The sequence below is a fragment of the Electrophorus electricus genome, chromosome 4, assembly GCF_013358815.1.
Source record: "Electrophorus electricus isolate fEleEle1 chromosome 4, fEleEle1.pri, whole genome shotgun sequence".
Classification (NCBI taxonomy): domain Eukaryota; kingdom Metazoa; phylum Chordata; class Actinopteri; order Gymnotiformes; family Gymnotidae; genus Electrophorus; species Electrophorus electricus.
The window spans coordinates 23,011,566-23,038,023 of NC_049538.1; the positions used below are offsets into that span (position 1 = coordinate 23,011,566).

A 26,458-nucleotide genomic window follows, 5' to 3' on the forward strand; every position below is an offset into this window, starting at 1 on the left:
GAGCCTAATCCCACTCCCTTTAGGACCTTAAGACCTACCAGCACCACCACGTCCACTCCTGCCTGCACGAGCAGGTCCAGCCGGTACTTGTCATCCTCACGGGTAACGATGGCAGCGCCACACAGCAGCTGTTTGCGGGAGTCTTTAGAGGCCAGAGGGTAGTCTCTGTTCTTCTTCAGATCAGTGCGAAGCAATTATAGCCACCAGCTCATCACTGTCGTTCACAATGGGCAGTTTACCTGCAATCAACAAGCGTCCCACGACCGACCCGTTACTCAGAGAAGAAGTGGAGAAGTGAAAATAACCTTTCAAAGTCCTTTAGAAGCAGTTTCACTTCTCAAGCTGAAAAGATGAAGAATCAGACCTTTTTTTTGCTGTACTGCAGAATGTCATTGGCCTCTTTGAGTGAAACACCTGCTGGTGCAACCACTAAATCTTCCCTCTTTGTCATTGCCTGGCAAATATCACAATAAATCACAAAAGATGTGAGTTTAAAGAATGTGATTTTATACACACACACACTTAATATATATGTGTGTGTGTGTGTGTGTGTAATTATATATATATATATATATATATATATAATATATAAATATATATATATATTGCCCTCTTTCACACACTGACACTTACAGAAATATCACAATTACATGATAGTTCTATTCCACCTATATTTTTAAGCATTGTATGTCATATGTGATTCATTTGTGTTTTTAAAAACCTTTTGTATATTGTATGTACAATCAAAGATGAATCACAAACCTCCTCCAACAGCCGGTCATAGTCCTTCTCTGAGAGGAAGTCAATGTCTCGTGACGTCACGATTCCCACAAGCTTGCTGCCCATCTTGCCGGTTTTCGGTGACAGGGATTCCAGAGAAGCCGTGTCGCACCTTGGCCTCAAACACATCTCTGACCGTGCGCTGTGGACTCATCACCACCGGATCCGCGATGAAGCCCTGCTCGAATTTCTGCCATGACACCATATATTGCTCTGCTGATGAGAGGCCTCAGGGAAGCTTGTGTGTAAATCTGCGTGTTCAACGTGTTGTTCATTATATTCCTATTAAGACAATTCACTGAAAGTTTGACACCTTAACTTTCCGGACTTCATTTGCTTGGAACTCTGGGGTGCAATTGTGATGGATGATCCCAATACCGCCCATGAGCTGTAATACAAAATCACAGAAAGCTAAATGGAAAAGCAACAGGACTTCATGGTTTGAGTGTGTGGGGGATACTCACAGCCATAGCGATGGCCATGGAGGATTCAGTCACAGTACCCATGGGGGAGGAAATAAGCGGCGTCTTCAGGGTTATCTTCCGGGTCAGAGCAGAGGTCAGATCCTGAATGACAGACGCAAATGGTAACAGAAAGGAACCAATGTTCTACAGAACAATTATCTTTGTTTATGTTCATGCTTGTATTTTCATACAGACTATGCATTGCACAAAGATAAGAACAGTTTGGGGTGTTACTTTGGACAGCTTTCACATATGCACACATCTCTATCCCATTATTAATTTGACTTCAAGTGACTTGGATGTGCTCATTCAAAGCACAAATATTGCTGTTTTATAAGCAGGGCATCAGTTTAACCTCCCTGTGGTAAGACAGACAAAAACATCCTACGTTCTCTCCCACATTCTAGCACACACACACACACACACACACAACACACACACCACACAAATGTAACACCAAATATAAATACCACAATATATACTATCCCATATCCATTACACATGGGAATTTTGGTTGCGCCCTCCCTCACACTGTCATACACACACACACAACACCCACACACCCCTCAGCCTCTCTGCCTGTGACAACACACCCTATGCACCTGGGATGCCAACACCACCTATTTTGCACATCTTATTTGCACTCCTTCATCCCTCTCTACAGTATGCCACACTCCACCCTCTGTTGTAGTCGTGTTCGCACTACATGGCAACTGACTCAGCTCCTCCATCTCACTGAAGGTAGAGGAGACCGCCAGCTCCCTAATTAATTAGGAAGATCCCGCCCCCTCCACTAAATCATTACTAGATGTGCTGTATTACTGAAACACACACACTGGTAAGCCCTTATTGGGCATGTCAGGAAACCTGCTGAGCTGTTTTGGTGCATTTTGCAAAAGTACTCACCACTTCATCTGAGGTAAAGTCAATGATGCCAGGCAGGATCAGAACAAATCACTGATCAAAGACCACAGAACAAACAAACAAAGAAAAACAAGCCAAATAAAAAAATATATACCAATTAGTTCACTGAGACATACATGCTACACCCTCACATTTTCGTATCAGTTAGTGCATCATATACCAAATGACCGTGGGGAGCTCCACACACCCATGCTGATAGAACTATGAGACATGACTGATGATTGCTCCCATAGCCACCTGCGACTAGCAGAAGCTCGGACACTTTGTGTGCATACATGTGAGGTCAATTTCAACTTCAAACTTCATGTCCCAGTAGCAAGAATTGAACATACCTGCTTGAGTTGCAGAGTTGAGCGCATATTCTGGAGTATGGAATAAGTTAATCTACCTAAGAGTATGTTGTCCAATGATGTCCTGTTAATGTTCTTAAGCATGCGTCATGTCACAGCCTATCCATTAAAGTGGCATTACTGTCCCACCACTGCTTGAGAGGACACGGGAGACAGAGAGGCAGCCAAAGGAAGCCTAACTGTAAACAGAATAGAGCAGCGTATGCGAACATCAGTGTGTGAGAGAGAGAGCATCCCAGCAGTACGACAATCATAAGGCCACAGTTGAGAGTGTCCTCTAGTGTGGGATCTAGTGCAGATAAAGCCTCCATTACAGAGATTAAAGATGGCGGCCTAGTGGGCAGAAATAGACAGAGACCACTGCTCAGCTAGATAGTGCCTAGGGAATACATCTTCACATCTTTGATAACATCAAAGAAAGCTATTTGCACTGCCCCTACTTGAAAAGCAGAACAAGAGAGGTCATGATCTCCAAGTCTGTATTTGAGACCATCTCCGATAGCAAAAAGCTGCTGGGCAGTGAGCCCATCTTCAGGCACATAGCCTGTACCCCCACTGATCAGGTAGTCAGCCATACTGCACACACACACACACAACACACACACACCACACACACACACACACACACACACACACACACACACACACATACACACACACAGAGAAAGAGACAGAGAGAGATTCATGGGATTTTATTGAGCTAATTGCTGCCCCATTTAAGATATTATGCCCCCTTCTACCCACAACACACACACACACAATACCTAAAAGAAACTAATTTTCTTTTTTTAAATTTATGAATAATATAAAAACATCAAAGCCTTATTTTAGTGGGATTGTAACCTTACAAGTGTGTTATACAAATAATTAATAAAGAAATAGCTGATACTAAAAATACATTATACTAACAACCTAGCAAATACAAGTCACATCAGAAGTAGATGTACGCTAAAGAAAGGTTATTCTGTCTGTGCTCTCATGTAAACAGAGTTAAAACGTAAGCGTTTTACTGATCCGCGGATCGAAATATTTATCCAGTGGGTGTTGGCCGAGGATGCTAAAGCTATTTCTATTCGTTACCGCTTTGCCCTTTCTCCATTTCGACGTGCTGATCCTTTTATTCGGGAGAGCCGATGTCCTCGCATTCGCAGCATGCAAACAATAACCGTCATTATCGTACTCAAGTAGTACACACGGATTTAGTGTGATATACTTCCAAGACTGAACAATGATGCTTTATTCTTAGTGAATGTGAATGAAAATCCCGCTTCTCGGGTCACTCACAAGACGATAGCGTCGCGTACTTCAGACAACAAAAAACGACGTCAAGGAACACAGCTGGTCTTCATCTGCGACCGTTACAGACTAGCCTCTGTGGCATCTCTCAAAGTCAAGCGAAAGTCTAGCCCTTAGCTAAATCACCCAGAATCACAGTTGGAGTTTACACATTTTAAAGACTCGACCTGCTCAGTTTGAGAAAACTCTCATCCTCTCAACGTGGTGGATGACGACGGGACATGTTAAGAGAGAGCAGACGGGCGATGCGCCTTTGTTTTACTGTCCACGCTATTAGGTGGCCTAATAGTTCAGGTGTGAAAATTCCGTTTGGATGAGACAAAAAATGTTTTTGACTTGGGTTGAAATAATCATCTTGCTTATAAAAGGAGGACTGGTGATGTAGCAAATCCACACAATCGTTTTGAAGCCGTGGTCAGGCTGCCCAATACTCAACTTTATTATGTTATTCACAAAGGATCTGACACAGCCCCCAACTGAGCTTTAAACACCTGGAAGTTAATTTAGTCCATTCTGTAAATTGAAATGTACAGAGATATGGGTCTGTAAAACAAATGGAATGTGATGCTTTTGAGCATTGCTATGGCAAAATGTTTTCATATCTGTTCTACAACACAGATTATATCGGTCTTGATAATATAATTCTTAATCAGATTTATGGTCCTTTTTACTCTGCTGACATGGGAATGTTAATATGATGGGCAAAGAAGGCAAGCAGTTATATTTGAGTAGTGCTGGACATTATAAATGAGTAAACATCACTATTTACACATTAGGACATTTTATTATACTATGACATGACTGTATTTCTCTGTAGAGACTGTAAATGTATAGGTCTATTTTATGTGATGATAATCCCCGAAAGGAATGTGTTCTTCTGAGACCAACAATATGGAATTGGGCTAAAATTGCACATCACTGAGAACCCAACCCAGTCTGTGCAACAGTTTAAAAGTACACAATCCAAAAGAAAAATAAAGTCCACTCCTAATGAACTTGTTTAGTGACACTAACGTTAACCTAGTGATGCAAACATGGTTAATTTTGCTGATCAGCACTCCTTTGAAACCGTAGGAGTCTCACCTCTCTGGTTCGTAGCCAGCCTGGATGCGCGTGGCGCTGTAGCGCTGAGCTGCAGTCTCATGCCCATGAGATGTGTTGTGGCCAAATGGCCCCTGGTGCTCAGGGTCGCGAGGCGACAGCTGCAATCTGGCTGGCTCTGTGTCGCCCACAATGAGGCGGTAGTCGATCTGGTAGCTGTCGTGCTTGCCATTGGCAAAGTGCTCATAGACATGGCCCTCCATGTAAGCGATGTCCAGTACTCCAATCCTCCTCTACAACCCTGCGTGAGCTGACGCCCCGGGGCCTCCGCCCACCTCCCCTCTCCACCTGCACCACAGAGCGGCTCCTGGGACACTGCGTGCGCATTCACCAGTGGTTGTGCTGGAGCCACGCACACAATCCAAGTTTGTTCCTCAGATCGAGATGGAGAGCTTTCTCTTAGCTGAGGAGCAGAGTAAGAGATTCATCCAACATGCATCATACAAGCAGCAGCTGAATCAGGTAGAATGAAATACGGCTCTGATAGAGGCTTCGTCCCAAACAAAATAAAGCTACTGGGTGTCTTGGTAAGACTCTGTAAGTGGTGATCCCTAAAAAGGCCTGTCTGCTGCCATTGGACTACTGTTTTCTCTAAAGTGCTGTCTGGAATGTTGTCAGAGACAACATTCAGAGGGATTGGGAAGGAAAGCCTCTTAGTCACTACCTGTACTGCCCTCATTGCCATTGAAATATAACAAGGTTACAGTCAAGCTCTGAAGCTTCACTCAACACTCTGCCCAACCGCCTTTAATGCTCATAAAGTAGGAGTTTGCAGAATTTGTTTGTTGTTATGCTACACACTAAATGCATGGCACACAAATGTTTGATGCAGCAAAATGTCAGTGCTTTTTTAACAAAGGAGAAATGAGCACATATGCACCTTCCCTATATTATGTGAAGATGGATAATAAAATGATAACAGGTGTATCTATTTGTTGTTCTTATTTTAATATTCACATCAGGCTTGTGATTTTGCAAGGAAATTGTAACATAAATGTTCCTAGTGTTCTAGGGTTACTCTCCTGGGCTCATATTCTAATACAGGTGTGATAAGAACTTATATTTCTAAAAGAAACAATCTTTAACAAACAACTGCATTTGCATAAAGGATTTATCTTAATGCTTTAATGTTTTAGTGTGCTAATGTCTGATTTTAAGTACACTTTGCTACCACAAGTACTGTCACTAAATATTAACTAGTTTCAACTTTGCTAATAGTTTCTACTGATTTTCATAATTTTGTTCTTCTTTCCATTTGTTGAACATTAAACAGCTCTGTTTCATCTTCTCTTTTCAGCGCTCTCTCTCTCTCTCTCTCTCTCTCTCTCTCTCTCTCTCTCTCTCTCTGTGTGTGTGTGTGTGTGTGTGTGTGTGTGTGTGTATGTATGTTATCTATTTTCTAGAAGCTCCCCCTTGTGGTTTTAATATGCTCATCCACAATTCAATATAGAGCTCTACAGTCTATGTCTGCACAGAGCTGATGAGTTTATAAAAGTCCACACTGCAAAATGTGCATAGTACTGACGTTTACATTACAATGCTCTGTCCAGTCATGCCAAAGCCAGTTTTATTTCAATTAAATGTATGTACATGAATTACTTGAAGACATGAATAGAAATCTATAGAGGCATTACTCATTATGTCATGACCCTGTTATCTATTAGAAACCCACAATTTATCTGAATTAATTATTCATAAATAAATTGTCAGCTTCATGTCCATTCAGATTTCAGTGGAGATCAGCAGGGGTCTATTACTGTGTATTATTATTCATAACACTGTGACTGCAAACTGTGAGAACAGACACACACAGGTTATTTTCCAGTCCCTGAGTGCTTTTGTGGCACTGCTTGACAGTTGGTGGAGTGTTCCCTAAAAGAGCCACTGAGCATGATGGATTCGGTAGTAGGAGTTTAGTGAGCAGAGAGGACGAAGACTTACGAGTGCAGGCCATGAACACCCCCCTCCACCTGAGCAGACATGGTCCTCTTCTCAAACTTCAGCTCTCCAGAGTACATCATAGAGCTACACTCAACATAGAAAACGCCATTACACACAAGCATTCACTCACACACAGCTTCCTCTCTTCCATTTTCTGCTGACCTTCCAAAGAACCCTTGATGCTATAAAAGATAAGAAAGACCATACATAGAAATGTGTTTGTAGACAAAATATATCCTAGCATTTGAAAAACTGATGTTTTTCAGTGTACATGAAAAGGGAAGTAGATTCATCTTAACCCACATCTTGTTTTTTCAGTAGATGAGTACTGCTGTTGAGCCTTCTTACAATGACAATGGTTTTATTTAAGCCCTATTCAGTAATTACACAACGCTGAAAACATCACAGTAAAACAGCAGTATGATCAGCACTTAAGAGTAAATACCTGAGTGCTTTTCACTTGGCTTAGAAGATTTTAAAGCATGCCTTAATGCTACATAAGACCATATTGGGGTATTTGAGAAAATCAACAGCAAAGCTAAAGGTCCAGAGATTATAAAGGTTACCATGAAGGTGATACACATAATATGGGTTTTCCCAGAAACTAGTAAACCCAGCTGACATTTGCTAGACAGCAAACATTGGAGGTGTCTAGTGGACAGGAAATATCTACAATAAACCTTTTATATTTGTTTATCAGGGAGTGTGTATTCTCACAACAGTTCTGAGGAAAATTGCAAATAAATGAAAATCCAGGAAGTTGCCAACAAATTTGATTCTTTTCACTAAACAATGGTTTCTCAATTGCATGCATCTGCGTGCACAAGGAAAACAACTCCTAAATAGAAATAACATTATCACATTAAATGATTGAAGGTATATGATCACAGGAAACAAAAGAAAGTCTGATTACCTTTAAACTAGGTTTGAATCCTTCAAGCAGACAACCTCAGAGCAATGGAAAACTGAGCCAAAAGCAAAAACTTTGGCCAAGTGGGAAAAGGCCATCCATAATTACAATAATAAATGTTATCTCACGGTGCACCCTTGTTGAAATGATGATCAAGTAGAAATGTGTTCATTTTCAATAGACTAGGTTCCTTTTTTCCATTACACTAGCATATTGTCCTTAGTGGTTGCAGCCTATTCTGGTAACACCCTCATAGTTTTAGCAGGACAAACATTATAGAAGTACGGATAGACTTGCTTGGTGAATGTTTGTCTGAAAGTGTGCACGTATCTGTTGTTGAGAGGATCAAAGAAGGAGATCAGACCACTGTCCCAATCCAGGAGCACTCTGATCTGCTGGAGGGTCTGCTTCATGACAAGAGGCATCAGCCTCTCGTGTGATACTCCTATCCCATATTTACCCTTGTACTAACCCACTTGCCACAAGCCATGCTTTATGAGGTCCTCACAGACTCAAAGAAAAAAAAGTGATACAGCCTATTAAAGAACGTCACAGTTCAGTTACACACTTTTTTTCTGTACTCGCACTTCCTCCAAATGTCTCACAGAATCAAATCATTTTCAACCTGCCATGAAGTGGATACAAATCAACAGAACGGCATAAAGAGAAACCAGAACAACAAATGAATAAACAAAACAAGACGTTCCATGTTCAACTTGACATCTTTATTAGTTGGTAGTTGTTTAGTTGTTTTTATTTTTTGCTTTCTGCGGAATATGTAAGGACCTGTTTCCACTGAAATATAAACCACTGAACAGAACTAAAGTGCTGGAAGGCATATGTGGAAAAGGAAAACATTACACAATCAAAAACAACCATATTTTGTGCATCTTAATAATTAATTAAATTTCAGTTCTAATTCAATGATTACATCCAACACATTCAATGATTACATCCAACCAAGACATACAGGTTTTGCCTTTTAGAAGACAGGGGAATCTTTTTAGCAATATATATTGCTGACTGAACTGACTGGCATCTATTTAGTGCAAATCTCATGGTCATTCCATGGAAAACTACAATAAACACAAGCTGCAGTACAAGATCTCATCATGCATCTTACTGAGATGTAATCTGATCTCCATGTACTGTTCAGAGGAACTCAAAGTCTTTGTCCAGCTCTTTGAAATTAAAATATTAAGTCACAAATAATGATTCCTTTGAACATTAAACATATGTAACAAATGTGTCTTTTATTTGAATATATAGTGTTCTAGAGTTAAGGCACTCTCAGTAGAAGTATTCTCTCATAATGAATGAGACTACTGTTTGCGAAGGCAGGAAAGCCTCTCTCAGTGAGCTTGAAGGTGAATATGTGGACATGTGTATGACATAGAAGCCCATGCTCTGTGTCAGGCCTGTATTGCTATGACCCTCTGTGGAGGCTCTACTTCACAATGAAGGGGATTAGCGCTTTTGCCCAGTAACCACTGGAGAAGGTCCTCTCCAAGAGCAGCTCCCTTCTCTGGGCTCCACACACACACATACACACACACACACACACACACACACACACACACACACACACACACACACACACACACACACACACACACACACACATGCACATATACACCAGTGACCCAGCAGAGTCCCTGATTGAAAGCCCACAAAGCCCAGAAGAAGCTTATAGGAGCAAAAGCTTCTAAGTAAGCAGGAAGAAGCTGCTGAATAGGACAAACACCACCTCTGCTCAGCATATCTGATTGGGGGAAATTTGTGTGAGTTCCTCAGAAGCAACATTTAAAAAAAATAACAGGCACATTGAAAGGAGAAACAGTAATTTCCATAAACTGTAAGAAACAGGTGAACTGGGGTTGGCAAGAGAAGAGGTTAAGAAAGGTCTGCTTGTGTGTGCACATGTGTGCATGCATACCAGCTTGTTCAATATTATTTTTCATTTTTATCACATACTGAAAGTTGCCTAGGTGCTCTGCTACATCAGTCACCATTCCAGAGGCCTTGATCCTGAAAGAACATGCAGGAATGGATGTTGGCAGATTCCATGTGCTGAATGTACGCATAGAATTAACAGATACAGAATATATCCTCCTACAAGAGAGGTTTATTGGTAGCTACAAATACATAAAACAGTTTAGTCAAAGTGCTTCCAAAAAAGATCTTATAGCAACTTTAATGATAAAGCATACCAGACTTCACAAGTATTTTTGTTGCATAATTATCTCTGACTCACCCACTAGAGGGCACAACATCCCTATTTAGTCATTTAGTGGTAGTGAATGGCCTGGGCCAATTAAAATTAGACTAACCTTAGCCTTCTATGTTTTATTAAGTTATCCTCTCTTCATTATGTTACACCTACATGATTCAATTATTTCTCCAATTCCCACAATGCCTTAGACTCAACCGTCACACTAATCCTTTAAGGTAGAAGTTCTCCTATTGATTAGTTGTCAGCCTTAGTCAGCTTTATGATTGTATAAGAGACATTAAATTTAAATTATTCAATTGTTTAGTTATTGCAATTAATTTGTTTAAAAAATGTTACAATGGTGTAATAGTCAGCAAATATATCTATGTGTAAGGATATAGGCATGCAAATTGTGATACAAGGTTACTTATTTATGCATTTTTGATGATCATTATACTACTGCAGCGCTTTGTGATGCTAATTAGACTACTGAAGTGCTGTGTGATGCCAGCTAGACTACTGCAGTTCTGTATGATACCAGTTAGACTACTGCAGAACTGTGTGATGCTGATTAGGCTAATACAGTGCTGTGCGATGTTGATTGGACTGCTGCAGTGTTGTTCTTTATGGGCTTCCTGTCTGTGGGTTAAAGAAGCTGCAGAACATTCAGAAAATGGCTGCTGGAGTTCTTACACACACCAGCTTAAGGGAACATATAACTACTACACTCAAACATTTACACTGGGTTCCTGTTCGTGGCTGTGAGCAGTACAAAATCCTTCTCTTGGTTTTTGCCCTCATGGTCTGACCTGTCCATCCCTTTCTGGTGTTCCTCATATGTCTTTTCCTTCATTCTGTCTCCATCCCTCTGACACTCATCTGCTCTCTGTCCCTCACGTCACACTCTGCACTATTGGCGTTTCTAGAGCTGCAGACCCAAGGCTTCTTCCTCCAGCTGCTCATTTACAATAATTTCATAACTCATCTCTTTGTCTGAGATCATTTCAACCTTTAATTGGTTACTTTAGTATGCACTTGCATCAATATTATGTCTTTTTTTTTAACCAGTTTTACTCGTATTTATATATTTGAATCTTCTTTATATTTTATTTGACCTTTTTTATATTGTATGATCTTGTAAAGTGCCATAGGGTAACAAGAAATGCACGTAATTTCTTAATTAGAATAAAATTCTTCTTCTTCTTTTTCTTCTTCTTCTTCTTCTTCTTCTTCTTCTTCTTCTTCTTCTTCTTATTATTATTATTATTATCAAACAGTGTATTGATCATCCTTTCAAAGGTTGCTGGTGTTACTTTTGGGGTATTATTATCAAATTTAGAATGGTGTGTTTTGCCTGGAATTAGTTTCTTTTGTATTGAGCAACCTAATGGAAAAAGTTATTCTTGAGCAGATAATCTACTATTTTTCACTTAATGAATCATTGATTTCAAGCATGCCTATAAAGCAGATCATTCTACGTGCACAGCACTGACAAAAATGATCGACAAGATATTTTTACAAGAAAATAATGGTCGGAATCATATTACTTGACTTTACTGTGGCATTTGTTATTAACAAAACAAAGTATATATGGGTTTAGTCTATGGTAAAACAGCAGTTTCTCCTCCCCTAGATGCTTTCATTGTGGTGTTTCCCAGGGGAGCTGTCAGGAAAGAGCTGTCTAAGCTCTGGTTAGCTGAGAATGAATCTGCAAGCCTCACACTGCCCTGTCAGTAAGGAGAGCGAGCATGCCTCTCTCATGGCTCAGAGCTCAGGAGAGGCTGGCCTGCGGTCTAATGGGCGTCTTTAGCAATATCTGTGATAGTAAACACAATATAAATTATGCGAGAGCTCAACATAGTAACACTGCCAGGCAGGTTAGTTAAACCAAAACCTAAAACAGATGTAGCGTGCAGATCTGTATTGTCTTGGTCACCACAGTATGGAACAAGTTACCAACTATGATCATGGGAGTACACAGTTTTGTTGGTGGAGCCCAGGAAGAGCAGCTGCTACCTCAGCTAATGGGGATCCAAATAGAGACACGAAAAACAAAGAAATTTCAGTAGTTATAGGAAGTAAAGCTGTTCTGTAGAATTCAGAATTACAACTCAGACTGCATATTTTTGCAGGACACAGTTATATTGTTTTGCTGACAAATATGAAAGGATGATATAAAAGTTGTTGTTTTGGAGCAGAACAGCATCTAGTCTGGCAGGCTACTACTTCAACTACTCACTTCTTCAAGAGGTATCCACAGTACTTCAGGTACAAACCGTTCTATTCTATCCTCTACAGATTTCTGTGAGTTTATGTTTGCATAATATGAATTTCTGTTTACATTCATCAACTTTTTTATGAAATATACTGTATAGTGAATTTGTTGAAGTCTACACCATAATGAAGTTTATGAAAAAACAATGTTTATGAAAAAAAGCATTTAAATGCTCATCAATCAAAGAGTATTAATTTTGTAAAATGGTGGGTAGTTAAAATAGTATTATTTTCTGCTTTCTACTAATTTTACTTCACTTGTTGTGAAGGAAAAAAAAACTACTAAGCAACCACATGTAACTTATGATGTGTTCTAATCTGAAATTGTTTAGTGGATGAAACACTGCAGGTGCTGTTGTTGTTAGTGCTAACTGCTTTATAGTACAGAAATAATAAATGCTGAATCTCCTGATTGTCTTATTATGGCTTTATGTTATACAAATGTTCTGCCTTACTCTATTTTAGGGAAAACAATGGCGCTGTCAAAGCTCAACCAAGCTACTAAGAGTTTCACCAAAGCACAGGATTACAGAAATGACATCATGCTGCTGATGCAGCCCTATGCTAACTGGGAGCAGTATCTATTGCCGGCACCCGTCTCCATCGATTTACTGGCTCAGCTGGTACGCATTTCTGCTGCAGATGACTTCTCCATCAATAAAAATCCACCAAAAGACGGGTTCAAATTCATCAGATACCCCAATTCTTTTAGGGCCTGCCTCTTTCAAGTATGTAATGGTTGCTGGCAAGCCTTTAATGTTGCTCACAAGAACATGGACCAAATTCGTATGTACACCGGACAGGTTCCAGAGTACATCAAAAACTCAGTTGGGCTCATAATACAGGAGGATGATGGTCTTGTCCAAGCCTTCTTACCAGCTGAGCTTCAGAACATTGCGCACATATCATCAGAATGCTTAAACCTGGCCATCATGACTGAGAAACAATTCTCAGATATCATCAAGCTGATGCAAGAACTGGTGGAGGCTTTGGTGAATGCAAGACAGAGTCATGATGAGGAGATGGAAGAAATCAAGAAAAACATTGAGATAGCAAAGATTAAACGGGCTGAAGCTAAGGAGGCAAGCGACAGGGCCGAGGCTGCTTTCAATCTGGCTAATGAAAGATTAGCTGAGGACAGAAGGGCCTACCAGCAAGCAATGAAAGATTTGCCAAGTGGATGGGGCCTTTTTGGCCTGAAGCTAATATCAAGTATGTCAGAGCAAGCAATATCAATAGCCTGTGCGTTTGCAACAGAATTTCTTCCAGGACAAATTATCCAAACCTATCTCCAAGCGGACACTATTACACCAAAAGCCATAACACATGTGATCAAAAACTTAAAAGGCACTCCTGAAAGCCACAGAAACATGGCCACTGGAATGAAGAGTAACGTGGATGAAATGTTGGCAACAAGTAACATATTTTCTAAATCTATAACATTTCTACTAGTGGTTGAGAAAATGGAAGAACTTTGCAAAGGTAAGGAAATAAATTGGCCTGAGGTGTATGATCAGGAGAAGCAAACGGTAAAGTCTGATTACTTGGTGGGACTATTTCAGCAAGTCAGCAGAGATATACAGCAAGAAGCTGAATGCCCAATTAAATCCGAGGCACTAGGCATCTGTGACAAGGCTATCTCCACTTTAACAGAGCTAGGTAAATATGCTCCAGAGGGGAAATGTGATGATGCCAAAACAGAGGAGCTTATTAAAGCCATTGACGAACTGAATGTAAGGGCCATGGCCTTTTATTCCAAAGGCAAGTCTTTTACAAATCAGCCATCTTTCTCGACAACGCCCCCCAAGTCAAGTCAACAGCAAATCTATGACTCGGCAAATACAGATGTGGTCCAGATGCACTTAAGACAATCTCATCTACGTCTACAAATGGCTGAAACCCAGCTAAAAATTGCAAATGAACGGAACGAGAAGACTATGGACAACTTGGATCAGAAGAAAAAAGCTCTTGCTGAAATTGTGAGTGATCTGAAACATTATAATCTCAAGGAGATCGACTTCAACAAGAGAATTGTGGTGCTAGCGAAAGGCCTGGAAATCATGGGGCAGGTGAAAGAACAGTGGGAGAAACTGGTGCACTTCTTTCAGATCATTTCAAACATTGTTAAGACCACTCTTAGTGAAAATCTTAAAAATTTTAAGCAGACCGTTGAAATAGCTGTAGAGAACAGCTACACCTACAGCATGTTTGTCAAAGACAAAATCTACACTAATGCTCTGAATGCTTCTGCCTACGCCTATTTGGTTAACATGATGTCTACCACTTACACTGAGGTGTCTGTCCAGTACCTGATGAACAATGTCAGTACTCTGGGAAGACTGATGACCATGGATCCAAACTCACCTCAGTTCCTTGCAGAGATTGACAAGTTAGGGATGGAATGCGAATCTGCCCAAAATGGTATCAACAGCCTTGCAGCAAAAAACAGGAAGGAGTTTCACAACAGATGTGAAGAAAGAATAACTCAAATCAAGACAATCCTTACCCCAGCACTGGCCCCACTGAGTGAAAAGGACAATCTCAATCTGAAGAAGGCAATAGATGCAATGAAGGAACCAATTCAGAAGGTGGAGGAAGAAAAACCAGCAACTGAGATGAAGGCTATAACTGAGGATGATGCTGACCAATATGCATAACTTCATAATAGTGTATTTTCCTATACTTTTCTTTTCTTTTTTCTGTCATTTTAATGTAGTATGTATACAGTATTACATTTGACAAAAACATGATTAGAAGGTTTGACCTAATTCCTCTCTGTTAATCTATTCTGAATAATCAATTTTGTTCTTTTGATTAAATTACTGCAGCATCATACTGTCTCGTATTGTTTTTCTTTGTGATTCAAAGAACTTTAAAATCCAAGAGGTAATATGTATGCCAAACAAACAAACAAAAAACCATTTCAGATTGCAGAGTAGCTATTACTAATTATTAGCTATTGCTCATCTCTTTTTCAGTAGAAAAAAGAAATTGGAGTTTAGATTTACTAAAGTGTAATGAGTGAACTAAAGCCATTAGATTTTAGTAAACTCACAATTCTTCACACATTAATTGTGTTGCACATTGAGTGTGAGTGCAGTGTGGTGAACAGAGGAATACAGGCTCAGTAAAGGAAGTAGCAGTTCTTAGCAGCTAGGGTGGTACTGATGGGCCCAACATCTTAGTAAAAACAAAGTCTGACACTTTACACAAAAAAGAAATCACAGACACTATGATTTCATTATTTCAAAACATTAGCTATAATGAATCATTTTAGTGAATTATTATGATTATGAATTATGACTGCTCAAGTAAGGACATCCATGTATGCAAACAATTTTTCCACATTTTGTTATGTTTCAGCCTTATTCCAAATTGGATTTTAAAAAAATTCCCTCAAAATTCTACACACAATACCCCATAATGACAAAGTAAAAAAAGTTTGTTTGGAATTGTAACAAATATATTAAAAATAAAAAAACAAAAAAAATCACATGAACATAAGTATTCACAGCCTTTATCATGACACTCAAAATTGAGCTCAGGTGCATCTTGTTTCCACTGATCATCCTTCAGTTGTTTCAACAACAACTTGATTGGAGTCCACCTGTGGTAAATCTGTGGTATATATACTTGTCATTTCACTTTTCTTGGGGATTAATTAGTCCAGAGGCCTATAAGAGCTTGTCAAGGAAATAAGGTGTGTATGGGTGCATGCATGTATATGTATATGTATATTAGGAACCAAGCATTAAACCATTAAGCTGCAATAAAACTGAGACACAATTGTCCTGGAGAAAAGAAAAACCATGTTCAGTTAACACAGGCTGTATCAAAAGCCACAGAACCAGAGGACATTAAAATCATAATTCTCACCTTGCATAATCTTTCTCATGATTCAACTGTATATGTAAACAGATTTGCATTGGTGTGTTGTAAGGTGTTCTGCCATTATCTGATGATATGTTTGCAGAAAGTGTGTTACATCTCTAGAGAGACAATTGCCTCCTGACCTCTTTTTGGTGGAGAATGGAAAAAGATACACATATACACAGACCCGCGCACGCATGCACACACACACACGCACGCAGCATTAGTTTAGCTGCAGATGCAGTTACTGCATCAACACTTCTAACGTGACTGCCATGTGGCCTCTGCAAGTCCAACCCTCATCAACATGTGCTTCACGTATCTGGATCTCTTTTTATCTCATTCTTATTTTTTGTGTCATTCTTTCTCTTTCTCTCTTATCCCTATAGGCTCTATTTGCTTTCTGCTAGCAAACAAGGGGTTAAAAAGACTATAAGAACCATTTCATGTACAGACAGTGGAGGGGGGGGGGTTGAGGTGTGAGTGTGTATGCACTCATGTCTGTATTTGCCAGTGCCTCTGCCTTGCAGAGCTTGAAATGAGTTCAGAGGCAGTCTGGAGGCGAGACTGATCTCTTCCTTCCTTCTTTCTTCCTCTCTCCCTCTCCCTCTTTCTCTCTTGTTCATTGCCCTGCTTTTAGCAGTGTGATGCGATGGATTTGGGAGCGGAAAAGTACACAAGCGGATGTATGGGCTTCTGCTGCCCCTCCTCTCCACCCGAGAAGCCGATCCATGTCCTATCACCATTCCTGTGAGAGTGTGCATGAAGGGGAGAGAGAAGGAGGGGAGCCAGTGCTTGTGTGTGTGTGTGTGTGTGTGTGTGTGTGTGTTTGTGTGTGTGTGTGTGTGTGTTTGTGTGCATACGCGCATGTGTGCATGTCCCAGCACCCATTCTGAGGGGAGGAGGGAGCTTTAACTGGCCGTTGGATGTCACAGAAGCAGGAGTGTGTGAGAGAGCGCAGACAGAACAGCCGGGGGTCCTGACGGAAGAGGGAAAGACTGTGCGGAACGACAAGACAAGGGGCTGGCACGTGGACCTTTCAGCCAGCGCTTGCAAGGCATTGGACAATAGGAGCAGGCTGCACTACAACTCTCTGCCTGGAGCCCAGAAGCTGGTGTTGCCTGAGTCTTGACTTTGCGTTTTCTGAACGTTACGGCGGAGAGCCACTGTGCTGGGGGTCTCGTGGGCATTGCCAGTGTGCTGGAGGTGCTGGGTGTTACCTGTGCAGTGCGTCTAAGGTTTGGGTGAGGGAGGGAGCAGCAGGGGAACATGGCTGTACAGCTGATGCCTGAATCCGCCATCTGCCTCCTTATGGTAAGTGAAGTGTTCGATCCCCTCCAAGACAGGAACACACACACACACACACACACACACACACACACACACACACACACACACACCTATAGCAGTGACTGCCACACCCTAGGGACAAAGTCTTCATTGGTCTCTCTGGCTAGATTGCGCTATTGTATTTGATTATTGTTCTCTAACACTCCCACCCTCTCTCTCTACACTCTCCCTCACTCTCTCTCTCTCTCTCCACTCTCCCTCACTCTCTCTCTCTCTACCCCCACACACAGCACTTTGACCACGTGTACCTCTGCAGTAGGACAGCAGAACTAATGCAGCATAGAGATCGTCTGTATACTTAACATTATAATAATAATCTGCAATGCTTGAGAAATGCAGACTGCGGAATGTGGATTTTAAAATTGCTGGTCACCTTACCAAATTGTGGACTCTTAAATAAAGTGTGTTTTATTATGCAGACTGTGTGTGTGTGTGTGTGTGTGTGTGTGGGTGTGTGTGTGTGTGTGTGTGAAAGCATGCCATTGACCAACACACACACGCACGCACACACACACACACACACACACATCACCTGTAATGGTTGACTGTCTCCATAGCAATAGGCCATGTATACTCTTGCAACAAAGACAAAAAAGAAGGAATGGGAGTGGCAGAGAAAATAAGAGCGAGAGAGTAAGGCCGAGAGGGAGAGAGAGAGAGAGAGAGAGAGAGAGAGAGAGAGAGAACCTGGCTCTATCACCTTGCCTCCTCTCTCACTCTCCTGGGTGTCCTCTACTTCACACTGCTCCTTGATCTCTCCCTCTTACTGTCACTCTCTGTCTGCTTTACCCGATAAGTCAAGGTGAGTGCTGTCTGGATCCTCACTTTCACTCCAGACACAGCTATAGTTACAGCACAGACTTCCTGACTCTCTTTCTCCCAGCTCTACCCCTTGGGAAGACATGTTGGGAAATCGGCTGTGAAATGACAAGCATATTAATATCAGGACTATGTACAGTTAGATATTACTACACAATGCTGCACAACAGCAACACATAGCATACACTTCTTTATACTGAAGAGTAACAGTTGTAATTCACACCATGTTTAAATCTCAGATATAGGGATCTAGTCAAGTATCAGCAGCCTGAGGAAGCCGCAGATATAATTAGATGGGGTTCAGAAGTTGAAAGACCCAGACTGGGGTAGGCTTCCCGCTCAGGTCGGACACAATTGGCTCTTCTCTTATTCGGCTGGAAGCTGTAAGTGGTTGGGACTGCTCGTGTGACTATGTTACTTTTCCAAACATTTACTTATTGACATGAAATAATGTGGATATCTGAATTAAATGTCTTTTGTTCAAAATTGTAGTTTCAAATAATATATAATGACTACTACATATGTAAAATATATAATAAGTTTTGGAAATCTGGGCTGGCAATGAGACCACAGAGGACTGTAAATGCACTTTTTTCACTGTGTGTCAGCCAAGTGAAATGTGTATGAGTAAGGGCCGATCACAGCTGGACACACACACGCACACACGCACGCACAGACACACACACACACACACACACACACACACACACACACACACACACACACACACACACACACACACACACACCGGGATGAGAGGAACAGGTCACTTAGCTGGTGATGATGTCAGCACCAGTGAAGTCTATGCTGAGGTCAAAACCCTTAGCTTCTTCCTGAACCTATATACAAACACATACACATGTGAACTTGACATGTACTTTACACACACACACACACACACACACACACACACACACACACACACACACAAAATCATATTATGTTAGAGACATGCCATCTCATTAAATTTTAACAGGAGATTGTGCAACGTTTCCGGGTTGATGAATATTGATGAGGTCTCTGCTGTGAACATTAATATTTCAGATGGAACATTAATGAAGTCAATTGACATTTGCGAGAGGTAAACCAACCACGTCAAATTAAACACATCCTCATCTGTGATTCTAAACCAAACATTGCAGATACTGAGTTATAAAGAATCTGTAGTAATGTTGCACAGATGACAACAAAGCATATAATTCTATAAGACTCTCTCTCTCTCTCTCTCTCTCTCTCAGAGAGGGAGACATCTGTTGATGAGCTAGTGCCAGGCTGGCTGAGGGCCTGATGAAGAGTCCTTGCTCCTCTACCTCTCATTAGTGTGTATATTACAGTAGCGAACAGAGGGGTTCTCCATGTCATTCATTAATCTCCTGCCTATTTCATTTCATATCAATTTATACTGTTTATTACTGCAGGTTAGAATTCCTAATCAATTTAACCTCTTTTCTTAATCATCTCTAGCAGGGCAAGAATACGCAGTGCCTGCAGATCACTTTTTTCCCCAAATAAATAATATTTTGAACAAAATATTACATTTATTTTTCCAAGAGTGTCAAAGAGTTGAAATTACAGCATTTTTTATGAGGACTAAACTTATTTCTTACTTAAAAATTTCTCACTTAAAAATTTCTTGATACAAATTCTGATATTAGTGCAACTACTGACTTGGCCCTCTATGCTTTGAGAGTGTTTTTTCTAATATTTTAGTTCTGAATTTTGAATCACTGAGATGCAATGGAGACCAGTGACCCTGACCAACGTTCTGTTTGCCCTTACCATGCTGACCCATCTGTTCCAATACTATGGGTACTGCTGCATACTGACATGCCCTCCATCTCCTTCTTTCAAAACTGAATGACAAAAGGAGCCTAAAACGTGTGTGTGTGTGTGTGTACACTGACTATTTGCCTTTGTTTGTTTTATCATGTATGCATGTGTCTTTATGGAATCTAGTAGCTGCAAAAAAGCATCTTTTCATTGCAAAATCTGATGTGTGTGTAGTGTTAAATAGCATCTCATATGGAAGGTAAACACATACTTTCAGAGTTAGACTGATTTGACTGAAACACTAATCAATATCTTAACATTGTTTAACTGCAAAAGTGTATAAATGGTTTTGATAACCACTGAAAAGATATGGAATTATGAAATGTGTGTAGGGCCATTCTAATGTACTACTGACCAATCATTCTCTGCCTCAGGAAGTGTCCTTAATTTCTTATCCAACTCTCTGAGAAAAGGAGAGCGATAGAGAGAAACAGACAAAGAAATATGTAAATGTGCAAAGTAAATGTGTGTATCTTGCTTATGGTCAAAGAAAGAAATCTAATAATTCTGTACTAGACAAATGTGTGACAGATTTATTTAGAGAAGTAAAATAGTTTGAGGAGTTCAGAGTTTTAATAGTGTTGCAGAAGAACAACAAAAACATTGCCTGAATTTCAGAATCCCAGAAAACAGGCACAGAAAATTTGAGAGCAGACTGCTAAATTCAACTAAACAATCCAAAAGAGCAGGGGGAGCAGTGCCAGTACCAGACAGCGATGGCGCAGGTCGGGACACTCTCTATGATGCTGTTGCAGACCAGATCAGGATGACGGACATGCTGTCCTTCTTCAGTCTCCTCAGGAAGCAGAGTTTTCTTCACTAAGGAAAAAGTGCTCAGGGACCATGAGAGATTGTTTGTGATTTTAAGAGAGTGTATGTTCTCACTCTTCACTGTATGTATTAGGGTGTGAGGCATTTGCATCCTTCTGTAGTCCACAGTCATCTCTTTTGTCTTTTTGACAACCAGAGAAAGGCATGTCTGGAGAGACTGTGACAAAGGCTTTGACTTCTTTAATTATTTCTGTATTGTTTTTCATGGTATAAATAAAATGTAAAAAGGCAAATCTAAAGCAAACATATGAATCTAATTAATCTAATTAAGGCTAAAGTGAAAAGAAAGCAAGCCCACAATAGTTTATTCTATTCTATTCTATTCTGTGTGATGACAATGGAATTGTCAACAAAACCAAAACTGTGATGTCACATGGAACCATTGTCATAATAGCTATTCTTATAATCTGCTTGACAAAGGTAAAATTGGTCAGTCTGTTGACAGAAATGGGAGGTTGCAGCAGCAAAATGCAGTTCTGCTGCTCTCACAGAAGATCTTCGAAGAAGAAAACGAAGATTTTGTTGGACAGGAACACACAAAAAGCAATGAGTAGATTGCAACAAGAACTACCTGACAGAGTAGATACGAAGGAAATTAGAAAACTACACTGTGTTAAAATTGGAAAATTTGAGGAGGAATGTAGTGGGAAGGAGTTGGAGGAGAAGCAGAAGGAGACAAAAAATGAACAGAGTGAAAGATGGCACCTGAAGAGTGAAAGAGAGGATCTAGAGAGTGAAAGACAACACCTGAAGGGTGAAAGAGAGAATCTTGAGAGTGAAAGACAACACCTGAAGAGTGAAAGAGAGGATCTAGAGAGAGAAAGACAACACCTGAAGAGTGAAAGAGAGACTCTAGAGAGTGAAAGACAACATCTGAAGAGTGAAAGAGAGGCTCTAGAGAGTGAAAACCAAAACCCAAAGTGTGAAAGAAAGAACCTGAAGACGTTATGGGACAAAGTAGTGGGGAAGAAAACTAAGCAGCAGCGCATGGGGAGAGCCATGGCTGGGGAAGCTTTGTACTGCTCAATGGGACCACACACTTCCCAAGGAGGACCAGCTAAAGAAATCCGTAGTATGCAGAAAGGTTTCCCGAGCACATAAAAAGGCTATGATTACCAACTGGCCAAAGAGACAGACGCTGTGCTTGACTACATCAGAACTATGTTTATAACCAGTCAATATGAACTTCTACCAATCCATCCAAAACCTGATAAAGGAGACCTGAATGACGATACTACTGGAACTACAAAATTACTGGGACTACTACTATTTAGCATTCTGAAAAAATAAAAATGAAAAAGTCCTCATGTTCTTTAAAAAAAATAAATCAATAAAATGTAAAAAGCTCAAAAAGCTTTTTTAAACATTGGCAACTGTGTATTTGATTTACCTCGGAATGGGTGCAGCTGGTTCATGGCGTATGTGTTCGAGCTTTAGCCTCTGTATTTGGCATTTCAGTGCATCGAGCAGTTGAAACTATAGCAAGCAAAGGCAAAAGGAGCTGTGCGGTCGATGTTTGTGCAAGTGGTCTTCCACATAGTCCCATGCTGTGCTGGGTTTAGGGTGTGTTTGCAGGGAGAGCCCAGCGCTTACAGGCTAAGAGGATTACAGTGGAGCATTGCAGGGACTGTCAGAATACAGAGCTTCTCCACCCACCCCAAACATCTCTCTGCCTCAGAGCGTGTTAAACATGTCGTGCCAGTACAGTTATGTTCAACTGCTTTATTTAACATAGTGAAGCAACTTTTAGCAATCACTTTTTTAATCCCCCCAGCGCATACATTAGAGCATATGTTTCAGTTTCTATCCTAAATGGAAGCATTTCCTCTATCAGACGGAGGGCCCTGGCAAAACAATCATGCTTTCTTATTTAAGTTTTAAGTCAATTAAGAGAGGATACAGTGGCACCAAATCCAAGTTCAATTTACTAGTCTACAAAACAAGTCCATGTTTAGGGTTAACCTCTGACACAGGAGGTTAGAGGCCTTTACCGAAACAAGTCAAGTCTGCTTCTGGCTTGCTCCTGCTGGGAAGAGCTAGAAACATGCCCTGATCTGAGGCAAAAAAGTGCAAAAACTCCACCGTTTAATGTTTCTCTATTTGAGACTGACCTTAAAACACCCAGGGAGCCATTAACTGTCTACATTTTGTTACTCGCTCTCTCTCACTTTGTCTGTATTTCTCATTTTTCTCATTTGCTCTCTTTCTATCTCTCAATGGTTGAGTTTTAAGCTAAAGACAAGTGAAGTGCACATCATCTAGTGTGTCTGCTGTGGAAGCTCAGGAAGGAGAGCTGGTGTGTTTATGAATAGGTACTTCAGTGTCTCAGCATGTAGCAGTGATGTCATTGCAGAGCTACTACTGTGCACTATGATGAAGTGCATATGAGGTAATAAGGATTTAATTAGGAATATACAGAGCACTGCAGCTACACTGTTACCTAAATAGGGGTTAATGGAGAAGAACGGATATGTTCATATGAAAACACACACACACACACATACACACACAAACACAGATACTCATAGAGTGCAGCTGCTCTAACGTCATTCTATTGTCTGTGTACAGGACAGGCAGGAACCAAATTAGGTTTAAACCTTGTTCAGCACTTGAGTTTACACACACACGCACACACACGCACACACACACATATATATACCAGATGTCTCATTCACCCTTAATCGTGTTAGAATATTATAAAATTATTGGCCTTCTGTTGCTTTGGCTTTTTCATGTTTATCTGTTTGCAGTGGCATATGTATATTCGAATTATATTTACAGTTATGTTTGTATGTTTACTTTGTTTGTTTGTGTGTGTGTGTGTGTGTATGTGCGTGTGCGTGTATGTGTGCGCGTGTGTGCATGTGTACGCGTGTGTGTGCGTGTGTGTTAGAAAGCTAATGTCTAGAGGTTATTGGATCTTTAGCACCTCTCCAGCAGTTCCACAGTTAATCATTACTAATAAAGGTTTTAAAGTACTAGTAAAGGTTTCATATATATCCACACTCCCACCCACACCCCACCACACACATACAGATAAAGTAAAAAAAGAGGGAAGAGAGAGAGAGAGAGAGAGAGAGAGAGAGAGAGAGAGAGAGAGAGAGTATTACATTACAACAGCTCACTTCCAGAAAGGACTTCCATTCTGCCTTCCACCTTACTGCCATGGAGAATTCTACACACGTTTGCAAAATCCAGTAGCATGTTCATGTCCCTTCAGCCTTACACCACACCTCTGACACAGTTAGACAGAGCCTTATTCAGACATTCATTCAGACACCAACACCCATAGCTTAGATTCAAATACCCAAAAGTAAATTGACAAAATACACAAATAAATTTCAATTTTTTTTAAATGTCACATTTATTACAATTAATAAAATATAACATATATTACATTTTATTTTTAATAGATTTGTAATATATGTCATGTATAACATTTCATATGACCATTTTTGTGTGCGTGTGTGCATATGTACATGCGTGTGCACGTGTGTGTTAGGGGTGAACAATATGAAAGATGATCAATATTCATTTGTGTATATGAATCAGCCTCTAGATTAAATATCACTAGTGAATGAACTGATCAGTGGGGACCTGCTTTCTCCCTGTCTATTTATAAACCTCATCGATTTCCCTCCCTCAGTGCTGGCTGTGTTGGGATCCTTGAAGGTGCTGTTACTCGTAATAATTCAGTGCTCTTTGAAGCTACTCTCAAACACATAAACAGCAGAGGGAGTTGCTGCTTTGTTTCCTGCCCTTTGCTTTCATTCTGCTCACACACTCACTGCAGCATCCTGCATTAGCTTGATTAGGCTTTGCTACAGGCACTGCCAATGGTGTGGCATGAGAGCTACAGGAGCAGATTGCACGCGCGCATGTGTGTGTGTGTGTGTGTGTGTGTGTGTGTGTGTGTGTGTGTGTTTTCTCTACACATTTGGAAGAGAGAAAACAGAGCTGTGATGTAGTTGATAATATTGCAGGCCTGGCACAGGCTCTGCTCAGAATGGTGAGAGAGCAGTGGAGGAGTTTGGGAGTTTATTTATAGCATTTAGCTCACTACAGAAGGAGTAGATCAGGGCTTTGCTGGGAAGGATGATGATAGGGTTTGATCACACCATTTAGCACAACATTGTCATGTCCATGCTGTGCATGGTTCTAAAAAAAAAGGATCTTTGTTATTCAATCCAATACATTTCAAATTCAAATTTTCTGTTTCTCATGAATGAATGTGGACTATAGGATGGGGGTGTCAACTGTTTGTGTGTGTGTGCGTGTGATTTAGACGGTTGAGAGAGTTGAGAGATAATGTCATGACAACGAACCAATTAAAATCAAAATTATTCACACTGTGTTGACAAGAGACACACACACAAACACACACACACAGAGAAAGAAAGAGAGAGAGAGAGAGAGAGAGAGCGAGACAGAGAGAGAGAGAGAGAGAGAGAGAGAGAGAGAGAGAGAGAGAGAGAAAGAGAGAGAAAGAAACAAAAAGAATCACAATCAGGGCTCACCAGATCTCTCAGAGTCTCTCTGACAGGCCCTAATCCACTCTGCCAATTGAAAAACAGAAAGTAGCAGAGAGAATAGCAGCGTGGCAGTATATGAATGTGCCCCCAACAAATGTATAATTCAGACACACACACACACACACACACACACACACCTTTCACACTTACACATCCATACTCACATGTACACATGTATATACCATTCAACTACACACATCTATATTCACATGAACAAACAAACACCCCACACAAATGTTTGGTCTTTGTGCAAATTCACTTGGAGGTAGGCCAACATTCTAGATATAAAATATGTGACAATAAACATAGCCTCAGTACGTTTCATTTCATGCATTTACATCTTGATCCACACAAACACTTTCACACTCCTTTGCCTCACACTTACAAACACAAGGAACACTCGGGTGGCCTTCGGTAGCAGGAGGGATGTATGTGCACAAAACACTGGCTCGAAATGTTTTTAACCCCCATTTCAATGAAGACCATCATACCTTGCAAGGTATACCATTCTTTCACTCTCCCGGACAACCTCAGGCTGTTCCTGGAACCAGCAAAGCCAGTGGTTTTGGCCTCTGTCTGAAGCACAAAGGGGGTATGCCGGAGGCGTAGCGGAGCATGTCAGGAGGGTGGGCAGAGCCCTCTCCCAGCAGTGGCAGAGGAGAAAGGGCACATGGAGCACAGTGGCTACGGTTGACACCTGCAGGAGGCGACATGTGGGCAGGGCCAGTATGAGCCCACTGGGACCCACTTGCCACCACAGAAAACCCACCTGCTGTGTGTGTGTGTGTGTGTGTGTGTGTGTGTGCGTGTAGATTTGTTGACATTGTTCATGAGTCAGTCAATCATGTTTATGGTGGATATCATGTTTTCAGCTCACAAATATTATAAATAATAATACAGGTAATAAAACAGGGAAGAAAGTAGATGTTAGCCAGTGCAGCATTTACTTAATTCATTATTCGTTCTTTTATGTT

The 26,458-nt window shown here is 40.7% G+C and overlaps 1 protein-coding gene, 2 long non-coding RNA genes and 1 pseudogene across 3 annotated transcripts; 2 read left to right on the plus strand and 2 right to left on the minus strand.

Moving 5' to 3' along the window:
* Window positions 1-152: 152 nt before the first annotated feature.
* LOC118241223 lies at window positions 153-2,195 on the minus strand (annotated as a pseudogene).
* A 32-nt stretch (window positions 2,196-2,227) lies between these two features.
* On the minus strand, window positions 2,228-5,178 carry LOC118241243. Its single transcript, XR_004775928.1, has 3 exons — window positions 3,803-5,178; window positions 2,959-3,094; window positions 2,228-2,851 (listed from the first exon to the last, which is right to left on the minus strand). It is a non-coding gene; the product is annotated as an uncharacterized LOC118241243 (long non-coding RNA).
* A 7,028-nt stretch (window positions 5,179-12,206) lies between these two features.
* Window positions 12,207-14,909, plus strand: LOC118241224. The gene is made up of 2 exons (XM_035525444.1): window positions 12,207-12,246; window positions 12,718-14,909. The coding sequence occupies exon 2, from the start codon at window positions 12,726-12,728 to the stop codon at window positions 14,907-14,909; it is 2,184 nt and encodes a 727-aa protein (XP_035381337.1). The 5' UTR covers window positions 12,207-12,246; window positions 12,718-12,725.
* Window positions 14,910-16,955: 2,046 nt separating this feature from the next.
* On the plus strand, window positions 16,956-17,752 carry LOC118241242. The gene is made up of 2 exons (XR_004775927.1): window positions 16,956-17,436; window positions 17,703-17,752. It is a non-coding gene; the product is annotated as an uncharacterized LOC118241242 (long non-coding RNA).
* Window positions 17,753-26,458: the final 8,706 nt, after the last annotated feature.

Coding starts and splice junctions, on each gene's coding strand:
- LOC118241224 (XM_035525444.1), top strand. CDS start 12,726: ATGGCGCTGTCAAAGCTCAACCAAGCTACTAAGAGTTTCACCAAAGCA.